Source organism: Cibotium barometz, chromosome 10 (genome assembly GCF_041138505.1).
Source record: "Cibotium barometz isolate CiBa-2024 chromosome 10, ASM4113850v1, whole genome shotgun sequence".
Classification (NCBI taxonomy): Eukaryota; Viridiplantae; Streptophyta; class Polypodiopsida; order Cyatheales; family Cibotiaceae; genus Cibotium; species Cibotium barometz.
Window position 1 is genome coordinate 43,734,452 of NC_141055.1, and position 24,098 is coordinate 43,758,549.

The 24,098-nt window shown below is 50.1% G+C and overlaps 1 protein-coding gene and 1 pseudogene across 1 annotated transcript in view; one reads left to right on the forward strand and one right to left on the reverse strand.

Moving 5' to 3' along the window:
* LOC147634943 (GEM-like protein 1) overlaps positions 1–24,098 on the reverse strand; it is a 49,050-nt gene that overhangs the window by 18,786 nt on the left and 6,166 nt on the right. Inside the window, exons 2-3 of the mRNA XM_086804207.1 lie at positions 8,663–8,764; positions 8,250–8,524 (exon numbers count right to left, since the gene is read on the reverse strand). Coding sequence (XP_086660333.1) covers positions 8,250–8,524; positions 8,663–8,764 — 377 coding nt within the window. The remainder of the gene's footprint in view (positions 1–8,249; positions 8,525–8,662; positions 8,765–24,098) is intronic.
* On the forward strand, positions 4,716–6,622 carry LOC147634944 (uncharacterized; annotated as a pseudogene).

Here is a 24,098-nt window from a genome sequence, read left to right on the forward strand (position 1 = left end):
CTTCCGCCTCCTGTCTACACGAGATCGGAGTCCCATCTGATATGATTTGGAGCATCATTGCCCTCTATTAGTCCGTCACCGGACAAGTGAGAGCCCCAGGAGGTACATCACAAGAGATTTCCAACACTAATGGGGTGAAAGGGCTGCCCTCTATCACACGCTCTTTTCGGCCTCTACATTGATGAGATCTCGAGCTTCATTGATGGATTAGGCAGGGCTAGTCCTAGACTGGCAAGCATATTGATCCCCATACTACTTTATGCAGCTGATGACATGGTCCACCTCTGAGACTCAGCCAAAAGGCTTCAAAAACAGTTAGATGCCTTACATGACTTTTGCACTCAGCGGGAACTCTGTTAACCTTGGTAAAACCAAGGTAATGGTCTTCAATACCTCTCACCCCTTCACATCCAGATTAAGCTTCACATATAGAGGGGATCCTGTGGAGATTGTCTCATCCTATGTCTACCTTGGTGTCACTTTCAGTGGCCCACGCTTTACCATGGTTCCCGCAGCACATGCCAGAGTGACGCAGGGATATGCAGCCTTGAGCTTACTTCGACGGCAGTGCTTCCAAGCACATTTTCAGGAGCCCAGGATGAAGGGTTGGCTTTTTGACACCCTCGTCACACCAGCCTTGATGTATGGAGCAGTCTTCTGGGAGCAAGATTTATCCGATGAGGATTGGCAACGAGTTGAGAGGCCCAAGGTCATGATGTTCCCCCGTATGATCCGTAGCAAACCATCAGTCCCACACCAGATTATCGAGGCAGAGTTTGCTATAGCCCCCATGGTAGTGGATGCACTCTTCCAGACAGTCACATACCTCCATCACATCAGTCACATGGATCCCCACAGGTACCCGAGGCATGATAAGCTGCGGGAAGAACTGCAGACCACGAAGAAAGATTGGGTGGAGGTGGTGAAGAAGCACAAACCCCCGCAGAGCATTATACATGAGACTCTTGAGGAGGACAAACACAGGAAGGATAGGGCCCTCCGTGTGCGAGTACGGGGGCTACAGGCGGGGGCTTCCCCAAAGGAGGATGCCATGACACTTTGCCACATGCTAGGAGTGGACAGGATCGCGCCCCCCCCCCCCCCTCCCCCCCTTTTGCAGACACATGGAGGGCAAGAAAGGATATGACACGAGAGCGACCCCTCATCATTAGATTCCCTGATGCCACCAGTAGACAGGCGTTGTTAGACAGGCGGTCTGCCCTCAAGGGCACTCAGGTGTACATGGGAGATGATCTCACTCCAACACAGGTGGCACACAGGCGAAGGTGACTGTTCATGAGGCCCGTAGAGCAGGCAAGTGGGCTATCTACAAGGCTGGTAGAGTCATTATCACTGAGCGCCAAACGCAACAAATTTCACAACGGCTCACCCGACACAAGAAACGGGAGTTCTATGCTCGGAAAGAGGATGAGTTATACTAACTTTTCTTAGGGCGGAACTCCAAAGACGCTTGGAGGAAACTCCGAGAACATCGCTCGCCCACACCTATCACCTGCCCAGACACATGGCACTCCTATGCACGCTCCCTCTAATATCATCTCTCTCATCAGCCACCCCTACCCCCACCACCACACCACCACCACCTTCTTCACAAAGGGCATGGTTCTCAAGGCCATTCGTAGACTACGCAAGGGGTGAGCCCAAGATCATGAGGGACTCACTGCCGAGTACATCTCGCATGCCGACGATACCCTAGCGCCCCTACTAGCCTACATGTTCAATAGAGCCCTTTGTGAAGGATTTCCACCCTCTTGGTCCACCAACACCATCACCCCCATCCTCAAAGCCGGAGATCCACTTGATCCTAATAACTACAGGACAATCATGATGGCCACACATTGACCAAGCTCTATGGATCAACGCTAGACGCGGAGCTCAGTTCATTTGCGGAGAGCCGATGCAGAGCCTCAAGACAGGCTGGCTTTCGGAGGAGCTACTCTACCCTTGACCGCATCTTCACCCTCCGTGCCATCATCAAGGAGGGTAGAGCACGACACCAGAGGATTTACTGCTGCTTTGTGGATTTCCGCAAAGCATTTGATACTGTACCCCGAGCCCGCCTCTTACACCGTCTACAAGAGATCAGAGTCCCATCTGACATGGTTTGGAGCATCATCGCCCTCTATGAGTCCATCACCAGACGAGTGAGAGCCCCAGGAGGTACATCACATGAGATTTCCAGCACCATTGGGGTGAAACAGGGGTGCCCTCTATCACCCACTCTTTTCGGCCTCTACATTTACGAGACCTCGAGCTTCATTGATGGATTAGGCGGGGCTGGTCCCACACTGGCAGGCATATTGATCACCATACTACTTTATGCAGATGACATCGTCCTCCTCTTCAAACTTAGCCGAAGGGCTTCAGAGACATTTGGATGCCTTACATGACTTTTGCACTCAGCGGGACCTCTCTGTTAACCTTGGTAAAACCAAGGTAATGGTCTTCAATACCTCCCGCCCCGTCACATCCAAATTGAGCTTCACATATAGAGGGAATCCTGTGGAGAGAGTCTCATCCTATGTCTACCTTGGTGTCACTTTCAGTGGCCCATGCTTTACCATGCTTCCCGCAGCACGTGCCAGAGTGACGCAGGGATATGCAGCCTTGAGCTTACTTGAGCAGCAGTGCTTCCAGGCGCATTTCCAGGAGCCCAGAACGAAGGGCTGGCTTTTTGACACCCTCATCACACCAGCCTTGATGTATGGAGCAGCTTTTTGGGGGCCAGATTTATCCGATAAGGATTGGCATCGAGGTGAGAGGCCCCAGGTCATGATGTTCTCCCGTATGATCCGCAGCAAACCATCAGTCCCACACTAGATTATCCAGGTAGAGTTTACTGCAGCCACGATGGTAGTGGAGGCACTCTTCCAGGCAGACACGTACCTTCATCGCATCAATCACATGGATCCCCACAGGTACCCGAGGCTTGCCCTGGAGTCCTCCAGACAACTAGCACTTGAGGGGCATTCTAGAGTATGGTATGCACTGGTTTCCACTTGGTTCTCAGTATATGGGCTCTGCATAGACCGCCTACCCCCCCTTCAATACAATTTGGACTCCCCTTTTTTCGGCTGTCTCACGAGGATACCAACCGAGTTATCCGGTCAGATCTTCTCAGCCTCTACACACATTGCACATGGATCACACCCCCAAAGCTCCCCACAGAGATGCACTTTTACAGAGACCACTTCCTCACGCTCACTAAGGATGGATTCATCCAACAGCAGGGCTACTTGGGTGTTCACATGTCCCATGCCATGTTTGCGATTGGCTAGATACGGGTTCCTTCCCACTGCCTCAGAGTGGAGACAAGTAGAGCTGAGCGCATCTTCAGAGCCAGGAAGCTCATACGGACACCTAGAGAGGAGAGGATCTGCGTCTATGCCACACAGAGGTTGAGACGAAGGAGTATTACATATGCCGCTGCCCAGTATACTATGAGATCCGCGAGAGGTTTCACTGTCTATTTCGTGAGGGATTCGGTCCACTCTCCAGGATCATTAACTTCCAGGACCAGCGTTGCGCCTGGCCTCTTCTTGCTTGAGCTCCGCAAACACAGGGACACCTTCTTGAGACACAAGCCCCGGCCACCCCGCCCTTTCCTCGGCAGCCAAACATCACTTGTTTCTCTGGACCCAGGAGGTGGAGGAAACCGATATGGTGGATCTTGTGGACCCTCCACGAGCTGCTCTGGACCTACCTCGCCCAAGAGGAGTTACCTCGAACCGAGCCTCTGCACTCCAGCGTGCCCGACGCCCTCGACCCCCCGTCGGCCACGATCACCTCATCAGCTCCAGATCCAGGACATGCTCCACCACCATCGAGCTACCTTTCCACGTGACATAGCTGAGGGAGACCTCTCGGCCATACTCGCCAACCCCATGCTTGACATTTTGGAGAGTGGTATACCATCGACTCGGAGCTAATGTTGCTCCCATGTTTTTATGTTCTTAGTTTTCCATGACGAGTTTCCATGGACAGTTTTGTATCACCCCAATGAGATAGCTATGTTTATGTTTTCATTCTATTTTATTTTCCATTCCATGATGAGATATGCCATGGACATTATTGTACCACTTTGGTCTCATAAGCCCATTAGGTCTTTAGTAGACGCTTAATATATCTTTCTTTTTTTCTTTCTTTCTTTCTCTCTCTCTCTCTCCCTCCCTCCTACACAGCTCTCCTCATTGCTACACACAGCAGTCATTAGCAATATCCCCCACTACACATATACGGGCCACACAGCGAGATCTGGGACTATGCCCCAGAACCGATGGTATGACGATGAGTGCAGGGAGCTTTATAGGCGCCTCGGCACACAACAGGCATTGGGAGAGATCACTCAGAGAGAGGCCAGACGACAGATGCGATCCCTTACACGCCATAAACGGAGTACTGGGATCTCTATCATCTACTTATGAGCTGAGATGCCACCACAGCTTGGCGTAGGATTAGGGAGCCGCCCCCCTCTACCTCCATAGAGGACCCGCATATATGGCACACTTATGCCGACAGTCTCTACCATGTACCTCACCAGCCACCAATACCCCAGCCATCAGTATCACGTCCCACTACATCAACCTTCTTTACTAACTCCATGGTAGAGAGAGTCATTCGACGTCTACAGCATGGGAGATCGTCAAATCATACAGGTATACAGAGTGAGCACCTTATATATGCAATTGACACACTCCCGTCCCAGTACCTGCTCATATAATGCATAGATGCCCCATGTCATCTCTGTGGGTATCCCCAATGACTGAAGTCGCTGAAGAGTCGCTCTCGTGGCACTGTATCAAAGGCTTTGCGGAAATCCACAAAGCAGCTGTAAAGCCTCCTCTTCCGCGCCTTCGTCTGATCAATCAAGCAACGTAGAGTGAAGATGTGGTCGATAGTAGAGAAGGCCCGTCTAAAGCCTGCCTGGCCAGGAGCGCGTAGCCCCTCGCTCTCCGCATATGTACTCAGCTCTGCCTCTAGCACTGCTCCATATAGTTTGGCCAGTGTGTGGCCAATCATGATCGTCCTATAGTTGCTGGGATCTGTCATGTCCCCAGCTTTGTGGATAGGCACTGAAGTGTGCATGTTCCACTCAGCTGGGAGACCCTTTGCTAGTGCCCTGCTAAACAAGCAAGCAATAAAAGGAGCATACGATGCCCAGGAGGCTTATCTGAGACCATTGCTAGCACCATTGGTGTGAAGCAAGGATGCCCACTCTCCCCTACTCTCTTTGGGCTCTACATCGATGAGGTGGCTGATTTCATTCTACGCGGAGAAGGCGGCGGGATCGACATCTCAGGTACACCATCCACATTATGCTATATGCTGATGACATCATTCTAGTGTCTGAGTCACAAGAGGGACTACAGCTACATCTACAGGCTTTAGATGATTTCTGTACACAAAGAGGGCTGACAGTGAACCTTGGGAAAACCAAGGTTATGATATTCCATACGTCATGGCAGATCCGACGACAGGCGATCTTCACTCTTGCAAGAGGCCAGGTTGAGGTGGTGGACTCGTATGTATACCTGGGGATTACATTTGCTAGTACAGCAAGGCGCTTCTCTATGGCACGAGCAACCAAAGACAGATTGACATGAGGATATGCTGCCCTGGGCATGCTTGAGCGACAGTGCCACCAAGCACACTTTCAGGAGCCCCGCACGAAGGGGCGGCTATTCGACACTCTGGTCACACCCGCACTGATGTACGCAACGGCAGTATGGACACCCGGACTCTCGGCCTCCTCTTGGACACAAATCGAGAGACCCCAAGTTCTGATGCTCTCAGGGATGATTCGCAGCAAACCATCTGTACCACGACATTGTCAGAGCAGAGTTTGCTGCACCACCCATGCTAGTAGAGGCTCTCTTCTAGGTGGTTTGCTTTATTCATCCAGTGCAAGCCATGGCTCCGGACAAATTGTCACGTAGAGCTTTTGAGGCATCCAGCCAGTTAGCTGAGGCTGGTGACACAGGATCATGGTATGCACAAATGATACAGCTATTGACCCAGTGTGGGTGGGACATAGATCACTTACCACCTCTTCAGTATGATCTTAATGCTCCACATATGCAACTCTCACACAGTGAGGAACAGAGTTATGCGATAGGACTTATTGCAGCGCTATATGAGGCGGACATGGATCACACCCCACCAACCCCTGCCTACCAAGATGCTATACTACAGAGATTGTTTTATGAGCATCTCAGAGGATGGATTTATTCAGCGACCCGGGTATATGGATGTGTACATGCCTCACAGTGCCCAAGTGGCGATTGGCCAACTCAGAGTGTCAACACACCAGCTTGAGATTGAGGCAGGTAGGGCAGCACGGATCCCCAGAGCAAAGAGGATATGCAGACTATGCCAAGAGGAGGTTGAGAGCGAGGAGCATTATGTATGCACATGCAAAGCATATAGTGACATTAGAGAGAAATACACCACCATCTTCAGTGGACATCCCTCACTCCGCCAGATCATGGAATCCGCAGACCAGCGCAGATTTGGCCAGTTCTTGCTAGAGACAGCGCCACAGAGAGGCACTGCTACGAACTCATACCACAGGAAGAGGTGGGCGACAGATCCAGCTCACTGATTTCTTCCAAAGATCTATCCCAGTGCCTACCCTGACACAGGAGGGGGTTACACTTCAGCGCGCTGCGGACCTCTGAGCCAGACGGAGACCGAGAGCACCAGGCTATCAGACTCCCAGACTACATCAGAGGGAAATTACAAAGATATGGGCTCGACATCAGCATCATATCCAAGAGCGGCTAGCTCACTTACACTCACACTCGGAGATCATGCTCCAAGGGATTTTTGCCTCGCCATTGCCTATGTATCACATTTTACACCCCCATTATGGTACTGGTTGGAGCTAGATAGATCTGCATTGCATTCTTGTATACCCTACGCATATAGGTTGCATACTGAGCCTTTAGCAGTAGTGCTCCATCCATCACCCCCCCCCCCCCCCACTAGCTCAATACTTTCATAGTTTATTTCCTGTTTATTTTGTCCTTTTTTTCTGGACATGCAGAGGACATTTGTCTCATAGGTCGAGTTCGGCCTCTAGTAGACGTTAATACAGCTTTCTTTCTTTCTTTCTCTCTCTCTATCTCGATCAGCACTAGAGTCTAGAGGCAAAGCTCAGTTCATTCGCATAGAGACAAGGATGGAGGGCCTAAGGACAAACAGACTTTCGAAGGAGCTACTCTACCCTTGACCACATATTCGTTCCATCATCGAGGAGGGTAGAGGAGGACATCAGCGGATTTACTGTTGCTTTGTGGATTTCTGCAAAGCTTTTGATATTGTACCCCAAGCCCGCCTCCTACACTCGCTCTAGGAGATAGGAATCCCATGTGACATGGTTTGAAGCATCATCGCCCTCTATAAGTCGATCACCAGACGAGTGAGAGCCCCAAGAAGTACATCACAGGAGATTTCAACCACTATTGGGGTGAAACAAGGCTGCCCTCTATCACCCACTCTTTTTCCGAGAACTCTATCACCCACTCTTTTTGGCCTCCACATTGATGAGATCTCGAGCTTCATTGACAAATTAGGCGGGGGCTGGTACCACACTGGCAAGCATATTGATCCCCCTACTACTTTATGCAGATGACATCGTCCTCCTTTCAGATTCAGCCAAGGGGCTTCATAGACATTTGGATGTCTTGCAAGCTTTTTGCACTCACCGGGACCTCACTATTAACCTTGGTAAAACAAAGGTAATGGTCTTCAATACCTCCCGTCCCTTCCATCCAGATTGAGCTTCACATACAGAGTGGATATTGTCTCATCCTATGTCTACCTTGGTGTCACTTCCAGTGGGCCAAGCTTCAGCATGGTTCCCGCAGCACATTCCAGAGTGACACAGGGATATGCAGCCTTGAGCATAAGTGCTTCCACACACATTTCCAAGAGCCCAAGACGAAGGGTTGGCTTTTTGACACCCTCGTCACACCAGCCTTGATGTATCGAGCAGCCTTCTGGGGGGCAGATTGGTTCTCCCATATGATCTGCAGCAACCATCACACCAGATTATCCACGCAAAGTTTGCTGCAGCCCCAATGGTAGTGGATGCACTCTTCCAGACAGTCACATATGTCCATCGCATCAATCACACAGATCCCCACACATACCCAAGGCTTGCATCAATCACATAGATCCCTCATTCAACAAACTTCCTTTTCACAAAAGATGAAATTAAATCCTACCTTATAGTAAATCCAAGATGTTTGTCCAGGACTAGGTTGGTAAGATAGTGGCCGGTCACTGCAAAACGCAATCTTCTTCGTAGATATGTACAAAGTACCAGCAACTGGGCCAGATGATGTAGAGAGATAGCATGCATAAGACTTGCGAAGCTGCTCATCGGGAAGGGTCTCAAATGTCTGTCTGAAAATCTTATCAACCCCGCCTTCTGTTAGCAACTTGGTTGCTTGACTTAACCTTCCCCAAGCTGTGTCTGCCATGTTTGGACCAGTTTTAACTGCCAAATGCAATAAATCAATGATGAACTGCATCCGCAAAACCCATACCAAAATAGCACCTGACATAACTACTAAGTATATCCCTCACAATAACGACATCAAACCAGAAAAAACCTAGAAAAAGTGAAGGCTATTACGATGTTGCCAGACATTCCCAGCAGCCTCTTCTGCTTTCTTTGCAACTTCCTCGACCTTTTGCTTCCACTTATTGGCATAGTTAGATGTGATATCCATAGGGCCTGGACCAATGTCCAAAAAGAAGTATGTCAAAGAGGAAATTTATGAACAGATGTCAAACAAGAAATCCAGTAACATAGTACTTTGTATCACTAATTATGCTAGTGGTGGTGGTATGTGCCACAATGCATGATCTGCAGGTAGCTAATACACACATTCAATATCTGGCGGACGAAAAAGCATTTTATGCTATTGTTTACTTGCATGTTCACTTTAACCAAGACTATTATAACTGCTCTACAGTTAGCTCAATCATTTGTGGAAAATTTACTTTATCACAAATAATGTTACTGACAGGATGAAAGGTTTCCAATCACTTTTGACTCAAGGTATTCATTAAAGTTAAATATGCAACTAAACATGAGTTTATCCCAACATCAAGAATGAGAGTCAACTAGAGTGTCACACACTAAGAGAGAAGCTTCCTGATTTTGTCTCTCAAAGGATACAAGCTGAGTTTGCATATAGTAGCACAAAGCATGCAGCCACCAAGATGCGCTCATCACGCTATGTATGGATATAAGCCTAGAGCTCCGTACACTGTCAAGATTGCAAAACAAAAGCCTTTGAGTTTGAGCCTATGCCCTAGTCTAAACAAAACCCAAAACCTAATCTAAACACAAGCCTTGGACTTTCTAGTATTCATGCTACATTGCCCCATACTCACAGGATTCCTCTCGGGAAAGCTCCATAAAGGCTCAAGGGGACACCCAGAGACTTTGATTGCAATGTAAAAGCTCTTGCATCGTTGTCTATGCACCACTGTCATCTCTACAAAACAAGCAACTTGCGCGCAGCAGAAACGGGCCAGTAACACATTCTCTTTAAGCCTAAGCAACTGGTGGTGATGGCTCTCATGAGCAGAATTTAGGCAACATCACCATCTTATAAGCATGCCTCACACTTATGAGCGGTACATCACGCTCGTAAGTGCACCACCTTAGGAAACAACATTCTTTCTACCATCCATGTGGGAAGATTTTACCAAGCAGGAGTCACACCTTTTGGTCTCCCTCTTTCGGCCCCTCCGGGACGCAGGGAGGAGTTTGTATTTCTATCAGTGAGCAGCTCTTGCTAGCAGTGGCTGAGCACAATGGTTCACCATTAGGATTGGAGAGGACTGTGTGGGCTTCCTCAATGTTTATGCCCCGAACATCCTTATGGAGTTCAGTACATCAGGCCCTTCCTCATGCTGACTTTTGGTGCATGGGTGGAGACTTTAACATGATCAAGTCAATAGAGGACCAACTCGAAGGAGGCGGCACGGCTATAGTTTCAAGCGCAGAGTACTCTGCTTGGGAGCAGTTGATCCTGGCACTCAGGGGACAAGACCCTTGGCATCTACCAGAGTTTGGGCATAGCCCTGGAAGCTTGTACTTCTCGCGGTCCGATAGAAGGAGCAAGCAGTGGGGGCTGGCTCAGGTGTAATAATCATTGGGCGAGCACAATGGGTCACCATTAGGATTGGAGAGGACTGTGTGGGCTTCCTCAATGTTTATGCCCCGAACGTCCTTATGGAGTTCAATACATCAGGCCCTTCCTCATGCTGACTTTTGGTGCATGGGTGGAGACTTTAACATGATCAAGTCAATAGAGGACCGACTTGGAGGAGGAGGCACGGCTATAATTTCAAGCGCAGAGTACTCTGCTTGGGAGGAGTTGATCCAAGCACTCAATGGACAAGACCCTTGGCATCTACCAAAGTTTGGGCATAGCCCCGGAAGCTTGTACTTCTCGCGGTCCGATAGAAGGAGCACAAGCCCCAACCTCTCTCGACTTGATAGATTTTATGTGGATGAGTGGGCTTGCGGTCACAGGGGCATGATTGGCATCTTGGCGGGCACCACTTTTGTTAGAAGTCATCTCCTGTCTAGATTTATACACCAGGGCCTTTGTTGTGGGTGTGCCCGCCCTTATGAGGTGTTTTATCATTTTTCCCCACTCTCCGTATTTTTCCCCTATTTTTTCCCATTTTTCTGAGGCTTGGGAGGGCTGCCAGGTGATGCCAGGAGCACTCTGAAGCTGGCCGACTGCATCTGTATGTCTGAGTGCTGGCCGACTTGTTCTGTGCAGACATGGGGCACCAGATGCTGGCCGACTACTGTTTTTCAGCAGTCGTGGGTTTTGTCCAGTCGTGGGCCTCTTCCAGTGCTGGCCGACTGCCCTCTAGGGGAGTATATATAGCTCCTCAGCCCCCATACCTCATTTGTATCATATCTCGGGATCTTCTTGTGTATATCAGAGCAGAGTTACACACCTACATCTCTCTCTTTTTGTGCTGTTTTTTCTGCCTGCGTTTTTGCTCTTGTGTTCCCAGATTTGGTCATCATCTCCGCTGCATATTCTGACATGGTATCAGAGCCTAGGCTCTAGATAGGTCTTGGGATTTGTGTGAGCAAGAGGGGGCTGTTCTGTGGCTGATTGGTGGACTGTTTTGGGCTGATCGGGAAGAGGAGAAGCAAGAGGAAGGCGGGCTGATTTGCTGGACAGCCACTTGCAGGTATCAGTTCTTCTTTGTTCCCACCCACCCACCCTTTTCAGAGTACATCCCCGCTATGGCAGATCTGTATGAGATGGCCGAGAGACATGTGAAGATCCCGACACTCCCCACGTTCCCGGTGGACCGTCAGTTAGACGGGAGCAACTACGGCATATGGAAGGTGATGATGGAATCCGTTCTGGAGTCTTACGACCTCGCCGATTTTGTCGTTGTTGGTGTTCCACGGCCGGAAGTAGAGGAAGGGGAGTTACCGTCAACCCGAAAGGACCGGGAGGCCCAGACGCAGATGTGGGATCGCGTCAACGCCAGGGTCCGTTCGTTTATTTTCCTCAACTGCACACCACAGGTAATCAATCATGTCAAGCACATGACGCTGGCCAGAGGTATATGGCAGCATTTGGCTTCTCTGTACAACAGGGTATCACCCATGAAGAGGATTTCTTTGGAAGTACAGATGCGGGTTATGAGCCCTGCAAAGTCGGCGACGATGCGGGAGCATATTAACAAGCTGCAGGCTCTTCAGCAGGAAGTTCTCCAGGCTGGGAAGGAGATATCGTCAGAGGACATGGCCATAACGTTGCTGTCACATTTGCCCTCTTCGTACTCAGCATTTTACTCGTCGTTGATTACCAGTGGCAGGCTCAGCACCATCACGTGGGAGGAGCTTGTGCCCATGGTCCTGGACCAGGAGGAACGATTTACGAACCCTCCTCAGGGTGGAGGTTCGGAGGCCTTTACTGGCCAACGGTCGAAAGGCCGTAACACGGGCAAGGGGAAGGCTTCGTCGGAGAAGTCTTCTGAGAAGATGTCCGTTAGTGACCGCGAGAAGCTAAAGGCAGAGAGGACCTGTAATAATTGTGGCGAGAAAGGCCACTACTGGAGGCAGTGTCCCAAGCGGACGACCGAGAAGGGTGAAGACTCCTCAGCAATCATGAAGACTCCGGCTTTTGTGCACCTGGAGGTGATGGACACCGATGCTTCATTTTCTTCAGGCAGGGAGGAGATTGGAGGACTCTCCGCAACGGATACTCGGGAGTGGATTCTCGATAGTGGTGCTTCCAGGCACATGACTCCTTCCCGTTCCGGTTTACAGGATCTCTGCAGGTGTTCTAGTCATATTCTTACTGGGGATACGTCCACTATCCCAGTTCACAGTGAGGGCAGGATGGAGATAGTTCCCGATGGCAGAGGGGGGAAGCATTCCTCCCAGGTGTTGTATGTTCCGGCACTTGGTTTTCATCTGTTGTCAGTGCATCAGGTTTGCAAGACTGGCGTACGGGTGGAGTTTGATGAGCATTTTGTTGCTCTCCGGGACAAAGCAACAGGCCAAGTGGTTTGGGAAGGTGGAGTGGAGAATGGAGTCTACAGGCTTTCAGCACTCTCTCTCCCAGGTCCTCAAGATTGTGATGAGTGGCAGTGTGGCAATAGCTACTCAGGTGTGGATACGCTGCAGGTGCGGGCTTTCCGAGACCAGGTGGTGGATAGCTTACCAGTAGATGGCAGCAGTTGGCAGGAACTTTCCAGTACTGAGGTTGGTAGTTCTTGTGTTCGTGAGTCAGAGGAAGCTGAACAGGTCACTTATGCTCTGATGTCTCGTCGTGTTCGGGACATAGAACCTCCAGTAGATGAGGATGTTCTTTCCACGGGGACCTTTCGGAAAGCCAGGCAGGTGACAGGTGATTACTTGCAGAAGGAGGTGGTTTCTCCAGGCTTTGTGGTTCCGGATTCAGAGGGGGTGGTTGACAGGTTTCAGAAGGCCTTGCGTGGTCTTCAGGAGGTTTCCAGGACTTGTTTGTGCACCGTAACAGGTGTTGATCCTTGTGAGCAGTGTGATGTCTCTGTGACTCAGAAGCTGTATGGTTCATTGATCTGGTTGATGGACACCGGATTGGACGGGAGCTTCTTGATGAGGCAGTTGAGCTCTTGGTTGCAGATGTCTCTTTGTGAGGCAGGATTGCGTTTCCTGTGGTTTCTGCGGCATGCGAAGGATCATAGACTCTTGTACACAGGAGGGGGATTGTTGGATGGAGTCCGACTCCGCGGTTGGAGTGACTCAGTTTGGGGAGGAGATTCGGACACGAGGGGATCTACTTATGGCCCAGGAGCAGTTTTATGGAGCAGGAGGAGGTTACATTGCAGGTTTGGGCTTCCACTGGAGGAACCCATGGTCATCCAGAGGCACTTTGTTCGTGAACAGATTGTTGCAGATGACATCTTGCTGGAGTTCTGTTCGACGGAGGACAGTACGGTGGACCTCTTCACGAAGTCGCTCTCAGGATTTGCTCAGGCGGCACCCCAGCTCCCAGTGGTTGGTCACACAGCCAGGAGCTGCGAGGGGGTGTTAGAAGTCATCTCCTGTCTAGATTTATACACCAGGGCCTTTGTTGTGGGTGTGCCCGCCCTTATGAGGTGTTTTATCATTTTTCCCCACTCTCCGTATTTTTCCCCTATTTTTTCCCATTTTTCTGAGGCTTGGGAGGGCTGCCAGGTGATGCCAGGAGCACTCTGAAGCTGGCCGACTGCATCTGTAGCAGTCGTGGGCTGTCTGAGTGCTGGCCGACTTGTTCTGTGCAGACATGGGGCACCAGATGCTGGCCGACTGCTGTTTTTCAGCAGTCGTGGGTTTTGTCCAGTCGTGGGCCTCTTCCAGTGCTGGCCGACTGCCCTCTAGGGGAGTATATATAGCTCCTCAGCCCCCATACCTCATTTGTATCATATCTCGGGATCTTCTTGTGTATATCAGAGCAGAGTTACACGCCTACATCTCTCTCTTTTTGTGCTGTTTTTTCTGCCTGCGTTTTTGCTCTTGTGTTCCCAGATTTGGTCATCATCTCCGCTGCATATTCTGACACTTTCCCCCATCATACTCCACTTATTCTGTCCTTGGAGGACCCTAGAGGCAGGACACGCATGTGAGCACTAGCATTCCGGACAGCCTCATATAGGACCCTAAGATCTGCAATACGATAGAGCAAATATCGACGGGGCTGGATTTTACATTCAAGGCCTCAACATGATTGGCAGCTTTTTTGCAGGAGGCAACACAAAGCAAATTGGAGGGATTTCGTGAGCAAAAAGGAGACTTCGGAACGGTCTTGCTTCTCTCCAACATCTTCAGGAGAGTTCCCCCGATAGCCCGTGGATTGAGAGTGAGCTTGCTGCCACCTGTACAGAGATCAGATCTATCGAGGAGAGGAAAGTGGTACAGATACCATGCCAATGCCTCCTCTGGACCCGACCCAGGCCGGAGATAGAGTCACGGGGGACTTCTTTGCGATTGCAGGCCCTCATAGGCAAAGAGATGGTACTCGCAAGTTGCGTTCTCAAGATGGAGCTATTGTTTTTGACAACCACCCCCCCCCCCCCATGTGAGAGCCATTGCCACGGATTTTTTCAAACCCCTCCTCACAGGTGCTCCATAATCCCCACAAGTGGTGGAAACGCGAGAGAGAGTCTGGCGGCACACGAGAGGTGGTTCCCCCCACTCTATGGACCTTCTTATTGACTCCCTTCACATCAGAGGAGTTGGCAGGGTATTGACGGCTCTCTCTAAAGGCAAATGCCCGGGGACGGACGGGCTTCCCATTTCCTTCTTTCTTCGCCACTGGGATCTCATGAAAGGTGGCCTTCGAGCAGAGCCTTCAATGAGATTACGACAACAAGTGCCATGCCAGAGAAGCTTTCAGAGGGTTTGATTCACTTGATTCCTAAGGAGGGTGGTGACAGATTGGAGATACGGCAATGGAGACCCATCATCCTCCCTGGGACCGTCTATAAGATTTTGGCCCAGGCCATCACCAAAGACTTTAGCCTTTCATCCCTAACTTGATCCATGACACTCAAATAGGTTTTGTTCAGGATCGGAGCATTCTGGACAACATCTTCACTTTTTGGGAGGCGACAGCTCTCGCCGAGATGCGGCAACTGCAGGACCTCATTGTGCTCCTCCTAGACTTTGAGAAAGTTTATGATAGAGTTGATTAGAGCTTTCTAGAGGACATGATGTACCAGATGGGGTTCCCAATGGAGTGGATCCGTGGTGTTTCACGCCTCTATGGAGACTGGCTTGCATTCAAACAGCTTCCCTCAGAGGCTCAGGAGAGAGGCATGGTTGGGATCCGGGGTAGAGACAAACTCAAGCTCAACATCAACTCTGCTATTCCCCAGGAGTGGCTCACCCCTATCCCATACCCACCAACCCCCCGTAGTGGTTGGGCGTGTTTACTAGGCATGATATTCTCTTGGCGGCCAATGGTGCGGATGAGAGCTATGCTTTGCACACAGGGGTTTGGTGGCTAGCACGTAGTTGGCCATTGGCGGTCGACCAGTAACTTGTCTGAGGTAAGGCCACCCTCAATAGTCTCAACAACATTATCGTTGGGATCGCCCGAAGGCTCAACAGGTTTGGCAGCCAATTCTCCGCATTTTCACGATGGGCAGGACCTCGACCCGTATCATTTCATGGGGCACTGTCGCTTGGACCATAGAGGTTGTGGTTGTCATGGCTTATAAGGAGGAAGGAGGGGGGCTATCCCTTCAGGTCTCTCACCTTCGCATTTCCGCAGTTCCAATCCCAACCCCATCTATTGATCATTGGACTACGGGCTCATGCCAGAGATGGGATATTTGTAGCAGCATTGCACCCTAGCACATCTCGAGAGCTCGATGCAACGAAGCCATTGAGGGCTCCCACACTCCGCCTACAGAGTCCATCAGGAGCATTTGGCTCGATAACATTTCTACCCTCCACGGTCAGTGGGGGAAGCTACAAGGTGGCTCTGACCGCATGCGGAAGCGGAGGGAAGCTTTCTTTAAGCTCCGACAACCTGGCCCTTTTCTCACAGATAGAGGTGGTGATCCCACTTGGCACTACAGACCACCTGTGTGGTTATTCCCTCCCCCTGTATGAGATAGCCTTCTCCTCATGAAGCGGCCAGCAGGAGGAGAAGTGCATCTTTCTCCACCTTTTTGATTCTTTGATTTCCGCCCCGTACATGGAGGCGAGCCTGTATCTAGCCTTTATTTAGCCCTTCAAGGCTGGTTTTTTGTTAACTAATAGAAGGATCCTTTTTCCGAGAAAAAATAAATAAATATCCAATTGCTTACATGTCTCATAAGCTGATCCCTGCGAAGAAGAACTACTCGATCTATGATTGGGAACTCCTTGCGGTGATACAGGCTTTGAAGCATTGGAAACATTTCTTTATGGACGTGACTTTGAGGTTCGCACAGATCATCGGGCTTTGCATTGAGCCAATTCTCCGCATTTTCACGATGGGCAGGACCTCGACCCGTATCATTTCATGGGGCACTGTCGCTTGGACCATAGAGGTTGTGGCTGTCATGGCTCATAAGGAGGAAGGAGGGGGGCTATCCCTTCAGGTCTCTCACCTTCGCATTTCCGCAGTTCCAATCCCAACCCCATCTATTGATCATTGGACTACGGGCTCATGCCAGAGATGGGATATTTGTAGCAGCATTGCACCCTAGCACATCTCGAGAGCTCGATGCAACGAAGCCATTGAGGGCTCCCACACTCCGCCTACAGAGTCCATCAGGAGCATTTGGCTCGATAACATTTCTACCCTCCACGGTCAGTGGGGGAAGCTACAAGGTGGCTCTGACCGCATGCGGAAGCGGAGGGAAGCTTTCTTTAAGCTCCGACAACCTGGCCCTTTTCTCACAGATAGAGGTGGTGATCCCACTTGGCACTACAGACCACCTGTGTGGTTATTCCCTCCCCCTGTATGAGATAGCCTTCTCCTCATGAAGCGGCCAGCAGGAGGAGAAGTGCATCTTTCTCCACCTTTTTGATTCTTTGATTTCCGCCCCGTACATGGAGGCGAGCCTGTATCTAGCCTTTATTTAGCCCTTCAAGGCTGGTTTTTTGTTAACTAATAGAAGGATCCTTTTTCCGAGAAAAAATAAATAAATATCCAATTGCTTACATGTCTCATAAGCTGATCCCTGCGAAGAAGAACTACTCGATCTATGATTGGGAACTCCTTGCGGTGATACAGGCTTTGAAGCATTGGAAACATTTCTTTATGGACGTGACTTTGAGGTTCGCACAGATCATCGGGCTTTGCATTGAGCCAATTCTCCGCATTTTCACGATGGGCAGGACCTCGACCCGTATCATTTCATGGGGCACTGTCGCTTGGACCATAGAGGTTGTGGCTGTCATGGCTTATAAGGAGGCAGGAGGGGGGCTATCCCTTCAGGTCTCTCACCTTCGCATTTCAACAATTCCAATCCCAACCCCATCTACTGATCATTGGACTACGGGCTCATGCCAGAGATGGGATATTTGTAGCAGCATTGCACCCTAGCACATCTCGAGAGCTCGATGCAACGAAGCCATTGAGGGCTCCCACACTCCGCCTACAGAGTCCATCAGGAGCATTTGGCTCGATAACATTTCTACCCTCCACGGTCAGTGGGGGAAGCTACAAGGTGGCTCTGACCGCATGCGGAAGCGGAGGGAAGCTTTCTTTAAGCTCCGACAACCTGGCCCTTTTCTCACAGATAGAGGTGGTGATCCCACTTGGCACTACAGACCACCTGTGTGGTTATTCCCTCCCCCTCCCCCTGTATGAGATAGCCTTCTCCTCATAGAGCGGCCAGCAGGAGGAGCAGGAGGAGAAGTGCATCTTTCTCCACCTTTTTGATTCTTTGATTTCCGCCCCGTACATGGAGGCGAGCCTGTATCTAGCCTTTCGTGGTTGTATTTAGCCCTTCAAGGCTGGTTTTTTGTTAACTAATAGAAGGATCCTTTTTCCGAGAAAAAATAAATAAATATCCAATTGCTTACATGTCTCATAAGCTGATCCCTGCGAAGAAGAACTACTCGATCTATGATTGGGAACTCCTCGCGGTGATACAGGCTTTGAAGCATTGGAAACATTTCTTTATGGACGTGACTTTGAGGTTCGCACAGATCACCGGGCTTTGCATTGGCTTCAAACGATGTCAAGTGCGAATTGGAGTGACCCTCAACACCACTGGAGCCAAATTTTCCAGCAGTTTGGTGGAATGATCAAGTATCTTCCAAGCAACACCAAATCAATGGCCGACGCCTTGAGCAAGAAAGGAACCGTGTCCCACATCCAATCCACACAAATGGAATTTCCTAATACATCACAAGCATGAGGATTCCGTGGAATTCGATACTCAATAGGAACAAGCATTGGACGCCACATGAGCATGCCATTTCTTGATACGTGATGGTTAGCTTTTCTATAAAGATCGACTTTGCGTGTTGAAACAATTCCAGGCAACTCTTCTCCACAATGCCCACAACGTCATTTTACCGGTGGTCATAGGAACATGAACTCAACTTTGGAGAAGTTAGAACAGCAGTTTTAATGACCCAAAATGAGGCGAGACATGTTCACTCATGTGCAGCACTGTTTGGTTTGTCAAATAGTGAAAGCTCCTTGTGGAAAAAAGATAGGTTTGTTACAACCATTACCTATTCCCAAAGAACCTTTTCAAGATATCTCAATGGATTTTGTGACGAATCTACCTCCTAGTACAGGTAAGCATAATATGCAGTGTTTGACGATTGTTGATAGTTTTAGCAAATTTGTTATGCTTATTCTTTGTAGGACTAACGTTATTGCTGAAGAAATTGCCAGGTTGTTTATCAAGCATTGGTATCCCATAGGTAGCATACCTAGGACCATTGTGTCAAATCAAGATGCCAAGGTTACCAGTCGTTTCGGGAGGGCATTATTTGATAATTTTGGAACTAAGTTGAATTTTTTCAGTGCATTCCACCCACAGACGAATAGCCAAATAGAGATTTACAATCAATTGGCATTCAACGTGTTGAAGTGTTATGTTCACAACCGACAAGATAAGTGGGAACAATTTTTGCCTTTAGTTCAAGTTGTGTTGAATGACTCTTATTCTTCACCTATTGGCAGAACTCGATACAAGACAGCATTTGGAAGACTGTTCCAGTCTTTTTTGACCAGGACGTCTTCCTCAATGCCTAAAGCTCACAAGTTGACCGAGTCTTACGAGAAGATCTTGGAGTCTGTGAATGACACGTTGTTTCTTGTGATCGCGTACGTCGATACGTCGAGCTGAGCTCCCTCCGCTTGTGCCTGCCCGCCTGTGCTTCCCCCCTATTCACTTTACCCCTCCCTCCCCAGCGCGCCTACGCCCTCCTTCCCCACTTCACCTCGCCCCCCCTCTTCCCAACTCACATTAGCCCCTCCTCTCGCTGCTCGTTGTCGCTCCCTTCTTCTTCAAATTCGCTTTCGCCCCTTCCCCCCAGCCCGCCCTCCTTCGTCCCCACCCCCCCCCGCAAGCACTGCCCCCCCTCTCCTCCCCTCGGCCAATGCCCAACCCCTTCACCCTCCGCCTTCTTCCCCGCTTTTTGTCCCTCTCCCTCACTTCTTGCCTGTGCCCCCTCCCCCCGTCTCCTACCGCCTTCCGCCTTCTCGCCCCCCGCCCCATTTTTCTTTCATTTACCCCCCCCCCCTTTTTTGTTTTTTCATTCCCCCTCCTGGACTCCCATTTTCTCACCTCTCCCTTCGCTGCTTCAAACTTCAAAGGCAGGTTCACAATTCCAAACAGCTTTTTATTTCGGCAAGCTTCGGCCTCTTCTGGTCTTCATCCTCCATGGCAACCGTTCCGTCATCCCCGACCGAGGTCGCCGTCCCTTGCCTGTCATTTTCAAAAGCAGATCTTCAGCTCCTCGTTTCGACTATTGCATCCTTAGAGGCCTCTACTCTGTTATACAAGATTAATGATAGCCACCCAACACACAGACAGCTCAAGGATCTTTTACAAGCTAGCCTCCGTGATGCACCTGGATGGCTACTCCCAAGTTGAGTTCGGATAGAATCATGCAACTGAGCCCTGTCGCACTGCGCACGGCCCAGGCCTTCTTCGCGAGGTGGCAACACAGCTTCGATCCAGCTCCAACCCTCTGGCTAGCGTTTCAGGCTTTCCCGTGACAGTCTGCTTCCCAAGCCTTAGGAAGGAATACATTCCTCTTCTCCTGGTGATAGGTGGTGCTATCGGGAGAGTGATGGAATCCCCCTCACCACCACTTCGGTTCTTGCTTGGGTGGCCGAGATTCCATCCCTTCACATCTCCAAAGCCTCTCCAGAGATAGTACCGCACGTCATATCTCTTCCTTGTCTCCGGGGAGACCCTATTCTGCAAAGAGTGGAGTACTATGGCCTCCCAGGCCAATGCTTCATATCCAAGCAAAGTGGCCTCCCCCTGGTAGACCGTTGGCCCACGACGGAGCCACCAACCGACCTCTAGAGCTGAGTGGTACTGCCAAGCACGCAAAGCTGGCAGAGCACAAGAGGGTACGGTTTTGTCAAAAAGCCGTTTCAATCATTTGTTGCAGTAGCCACCCGATGGCGATCCCCCCCCCCGGCGGTGCAGTTTGGAGATCATTACCCCGTTGAGATTCCCCTCTAGGTTCCCAGATTCTAGTGCGGCTTGCTGGCCCCACCGAGCCTTCGACAAACCCTTCCTCTTTGGGGGATTCCTCCCTTCCACTTCCCTCTCCCTCCCCGCAGCTTCCCCGCCCCCCTCCACCCCTGCCCGCCCGCCCTCCCCAACCTTCATCTCCGACGCTCCCCACAATAGCTCCCTCTGCCTTATCTCCTGCAAAGCACGCCCCCCCCCCCCTCCACCTCTCCAATCGTTGACGCTATTCCCTCGCAGTGGCTGGGTGTGTTTACTAGGCATGATATTCTCCTGGCAGTTTATGGCACAGATGAGAGCTCTTCGATTGGACCTCATGGCAGATTAGAGAGATCAGAGCCCCCCTTGGATGACTTCAGTGGATGCACCTTACAGAGGGTGAGGTGAGGGTGAGGGTGAGGGTGATCGGATTCCATGCACATGAGTGGCACATTGACCCACCTCCAGCCAAGGAGGCCAAGGAGAGACTCAGGCATTTTTATCGATCTCGGAGAGCCGGCCTATCACACGCCTCCAGTGGGACCCGGGGAAGTGGACTTGGTGTGATCCTGCAGACACGGAGGAGACTACAGGTACCCCTTTTTTCGCATACACCGCACGGCTTGGCCATAGGATCCAAATGCTCGAGGTCGAGGGCAATCCAACAGCAGTAGGACACTAGCAATCTTAGGGCCTCTCACTACGCTCTCTCTGATTTTTGGAAGAAGCTCTGGGACAGTTTTCGACCTCGAAAGATCACCCTCTTTTTGTGGTTGCTAGCGCATAGGAATTTGGCGGTTGGCACGTGGCGGTAGACCAACAGCATGTCCGAGATGTGGCCATCCCCAAGAGTCTCAGCAACATTGTCTTTGGGATTGCCCGAAGGCTCAACAAGTTTGGCAACGGATTCTCTACATCTTCCCTATGGACAGGGCCTCTTCCTGTGCTATTACATGGGACATTGTCGCTTGGGTCACTGAAGTTGAGGTTGTCATGGCTTATGAGAAGGAAGGTGGGAGGCTAGCCCTTCAGGTCTCTCACCTTTGCATTTCGACAATGCCATTCCCAGCCCCATCTATTGGTCACAAGACTCCTGGTTCGTGCCAAAGATGGGAGATTTGTAGCACCATTGTTGCATGGCACATCTGGAGATGTCACGTGCACAGAGTGTATCTACCGTGTGCAGCACCATAGTTGTAAGAGGCGTCAGAGGCATTTGGTACAAGGCCGGTATGGTACGCGCCTCCAAAGACTCGTATTTTTTAGAGATGTTAGAGGCGTGTTAGGGCATCTTTTATATATATACATATATACATACATACATACATACATATATAATGAATCATGATAGATATATATATATATATATATATATATCATATAGATAGTGATAGATAGATAGATAATGAGAGAGAGAGAAAGAAAGAAAGCAAGAAAGATATATTAACGTCTATGAGAGGCCAAAGTCGGCCTATGAGACAAAAAATAATACAACTGTGTTCTTCCGGTCATCGGAAGAAAAGAAACAAAAGAAAAAGTGTGCATGTGTCTGGATGCAACTGTGAATCATGGATCGGTGGAGCCCATATACAAACAATATAAGGGGGGTGGGGATGTGGATGGAGTGCTAAGGCAAGATGCATCTCTATATGCTGAAGGGGTAGTACAAGCATGCTATGCAGAGCTATGTCTAACTCCATCCAGTGCCATAAGAGGGATATAAGATATCATACATCGCCGATGCTGAGGCTGTGAATGGCATGAACATGTACCCTAAGTCTGAATGAAAGCGAGCTAGCCTCTCCTGTGTCTCCATCTGGTGTCTCATTCGGATAGCTGCTATCTCTCGGTGACGGAGTCGGGGTGCTCTATGTCCAGTCTGTCTAGGTCTCCTCCTGGCTCTCAATTCCTCTGCTCTCTGTGCGGTCACCCCACGTGGTACATCAACTGGCACTGGCATAGCTCTCTGGAAGAAATCTGTGAGCTGGGACTGTCTCCCACCCCTAGTGGGAGCGGGTGTCTGGAGGAGTCTCTCTCGAGAACTATGAAGCTCTAGTAGTAGTCTGCCAAGTTGTCGCTGGTCCGAGGCCTCCATCAACTGATGTAGTGAAGAGTGCTCCTCAAACAATCCTGCATATCTTATTCTGACCCCTGGTGGGCTCTACATCTACATACAAATTGATCCTCAGTCTCCACCTCCTCGCGGCACAATCTGCATATCCGCTCAGCTCTAGGAACCCGTGCCGCTCTCCCAGCCTCTGTCTCTAGCTGATGTGATGAGACTCGTAGCTGTCCAATACCAACACGAGAGAGAGAGAGAAAGAAAGAAAGATATATTAACGTCTACGAGAGGCCAAAGTCGGCCTATGAGACAAAAAATAATACAACTGTGTTCTTCCGGTCATCGGAAGAAAAGAAACAAGAGAAAAAGTGTGCATGTGTCTGGATACAACTGTGAATCATCATGGATCGGTGGAGCCCATATACAAACAATATAAGGGGGGTGGGGATGTGGATGGAGTGCTAAGGCAAGATGCATCTCTATATGCTGAAGGGGTAGTACAAGCATGCTATGCAGATCTATGTCTAACTCCATCCAATGCCATAAGAGGGATATAAGATATCATACATCGCCGATGCTGAGGCTGTGAATGGCATGAACATGTACCCTGAGTCTGAATGAAAGCGAGCTAGCCTCTCCTGTGTCTCCATCTGGTGTCTCATTCGGATAGCTGCTATCTCTCGGTGACGGAGTCGGGGTGCTCTATGTCCAGTCTGTCTAGGTCTCCTCCTGGCTCTCAATTCCTCTGCTCTCTGTGCGGTCACCCCACGTGGTACATCAGCTGGCACTGGCATAGCTCTCTGGAAGAAATCTGAGCTGGGACTGTCTCCCACCCCTAGTGGGAGCGGGTGTCTGGAGGAGTCGCTCTCGAGAACTATGAAGCTCTAGTAGTAGTCTGCCAAGCTGTCGCTGGTCCGAGGCCTCCATCAACTGATGTAGTGAAGAGTGCTCCTCAAACAATCCTGCATATCTATCTCTGACCCCCTCGTGGGGCTCTACATCTACATACAAAGTGATCCTCAGTCTCCACCTCCTCGCGGCACAATCTGCATATCCGCTCAGCTCTAGGAACCCGTGCCGCTCTCCCAGCCTCTATCTCTAGCTGATGTGATGAGACTCGTAGCTATCCAATAGCAACGCGAGAGCTGTGTGGCATGTATACATCCATGTACCGCGGTCGATGTATAAACCCATCCCCTGAGATGCTCATAAAGTGGTCTCTGTAGTACAGCATCTTCGGTGGTAGTGGGCTCTCTGGTGCTGTCCATGTCTCCTGTATGTAGTGCTGCCATATGTCCTGTCTCATCGCTCTGTTCCTCTCATTGAGAGAGAGGTA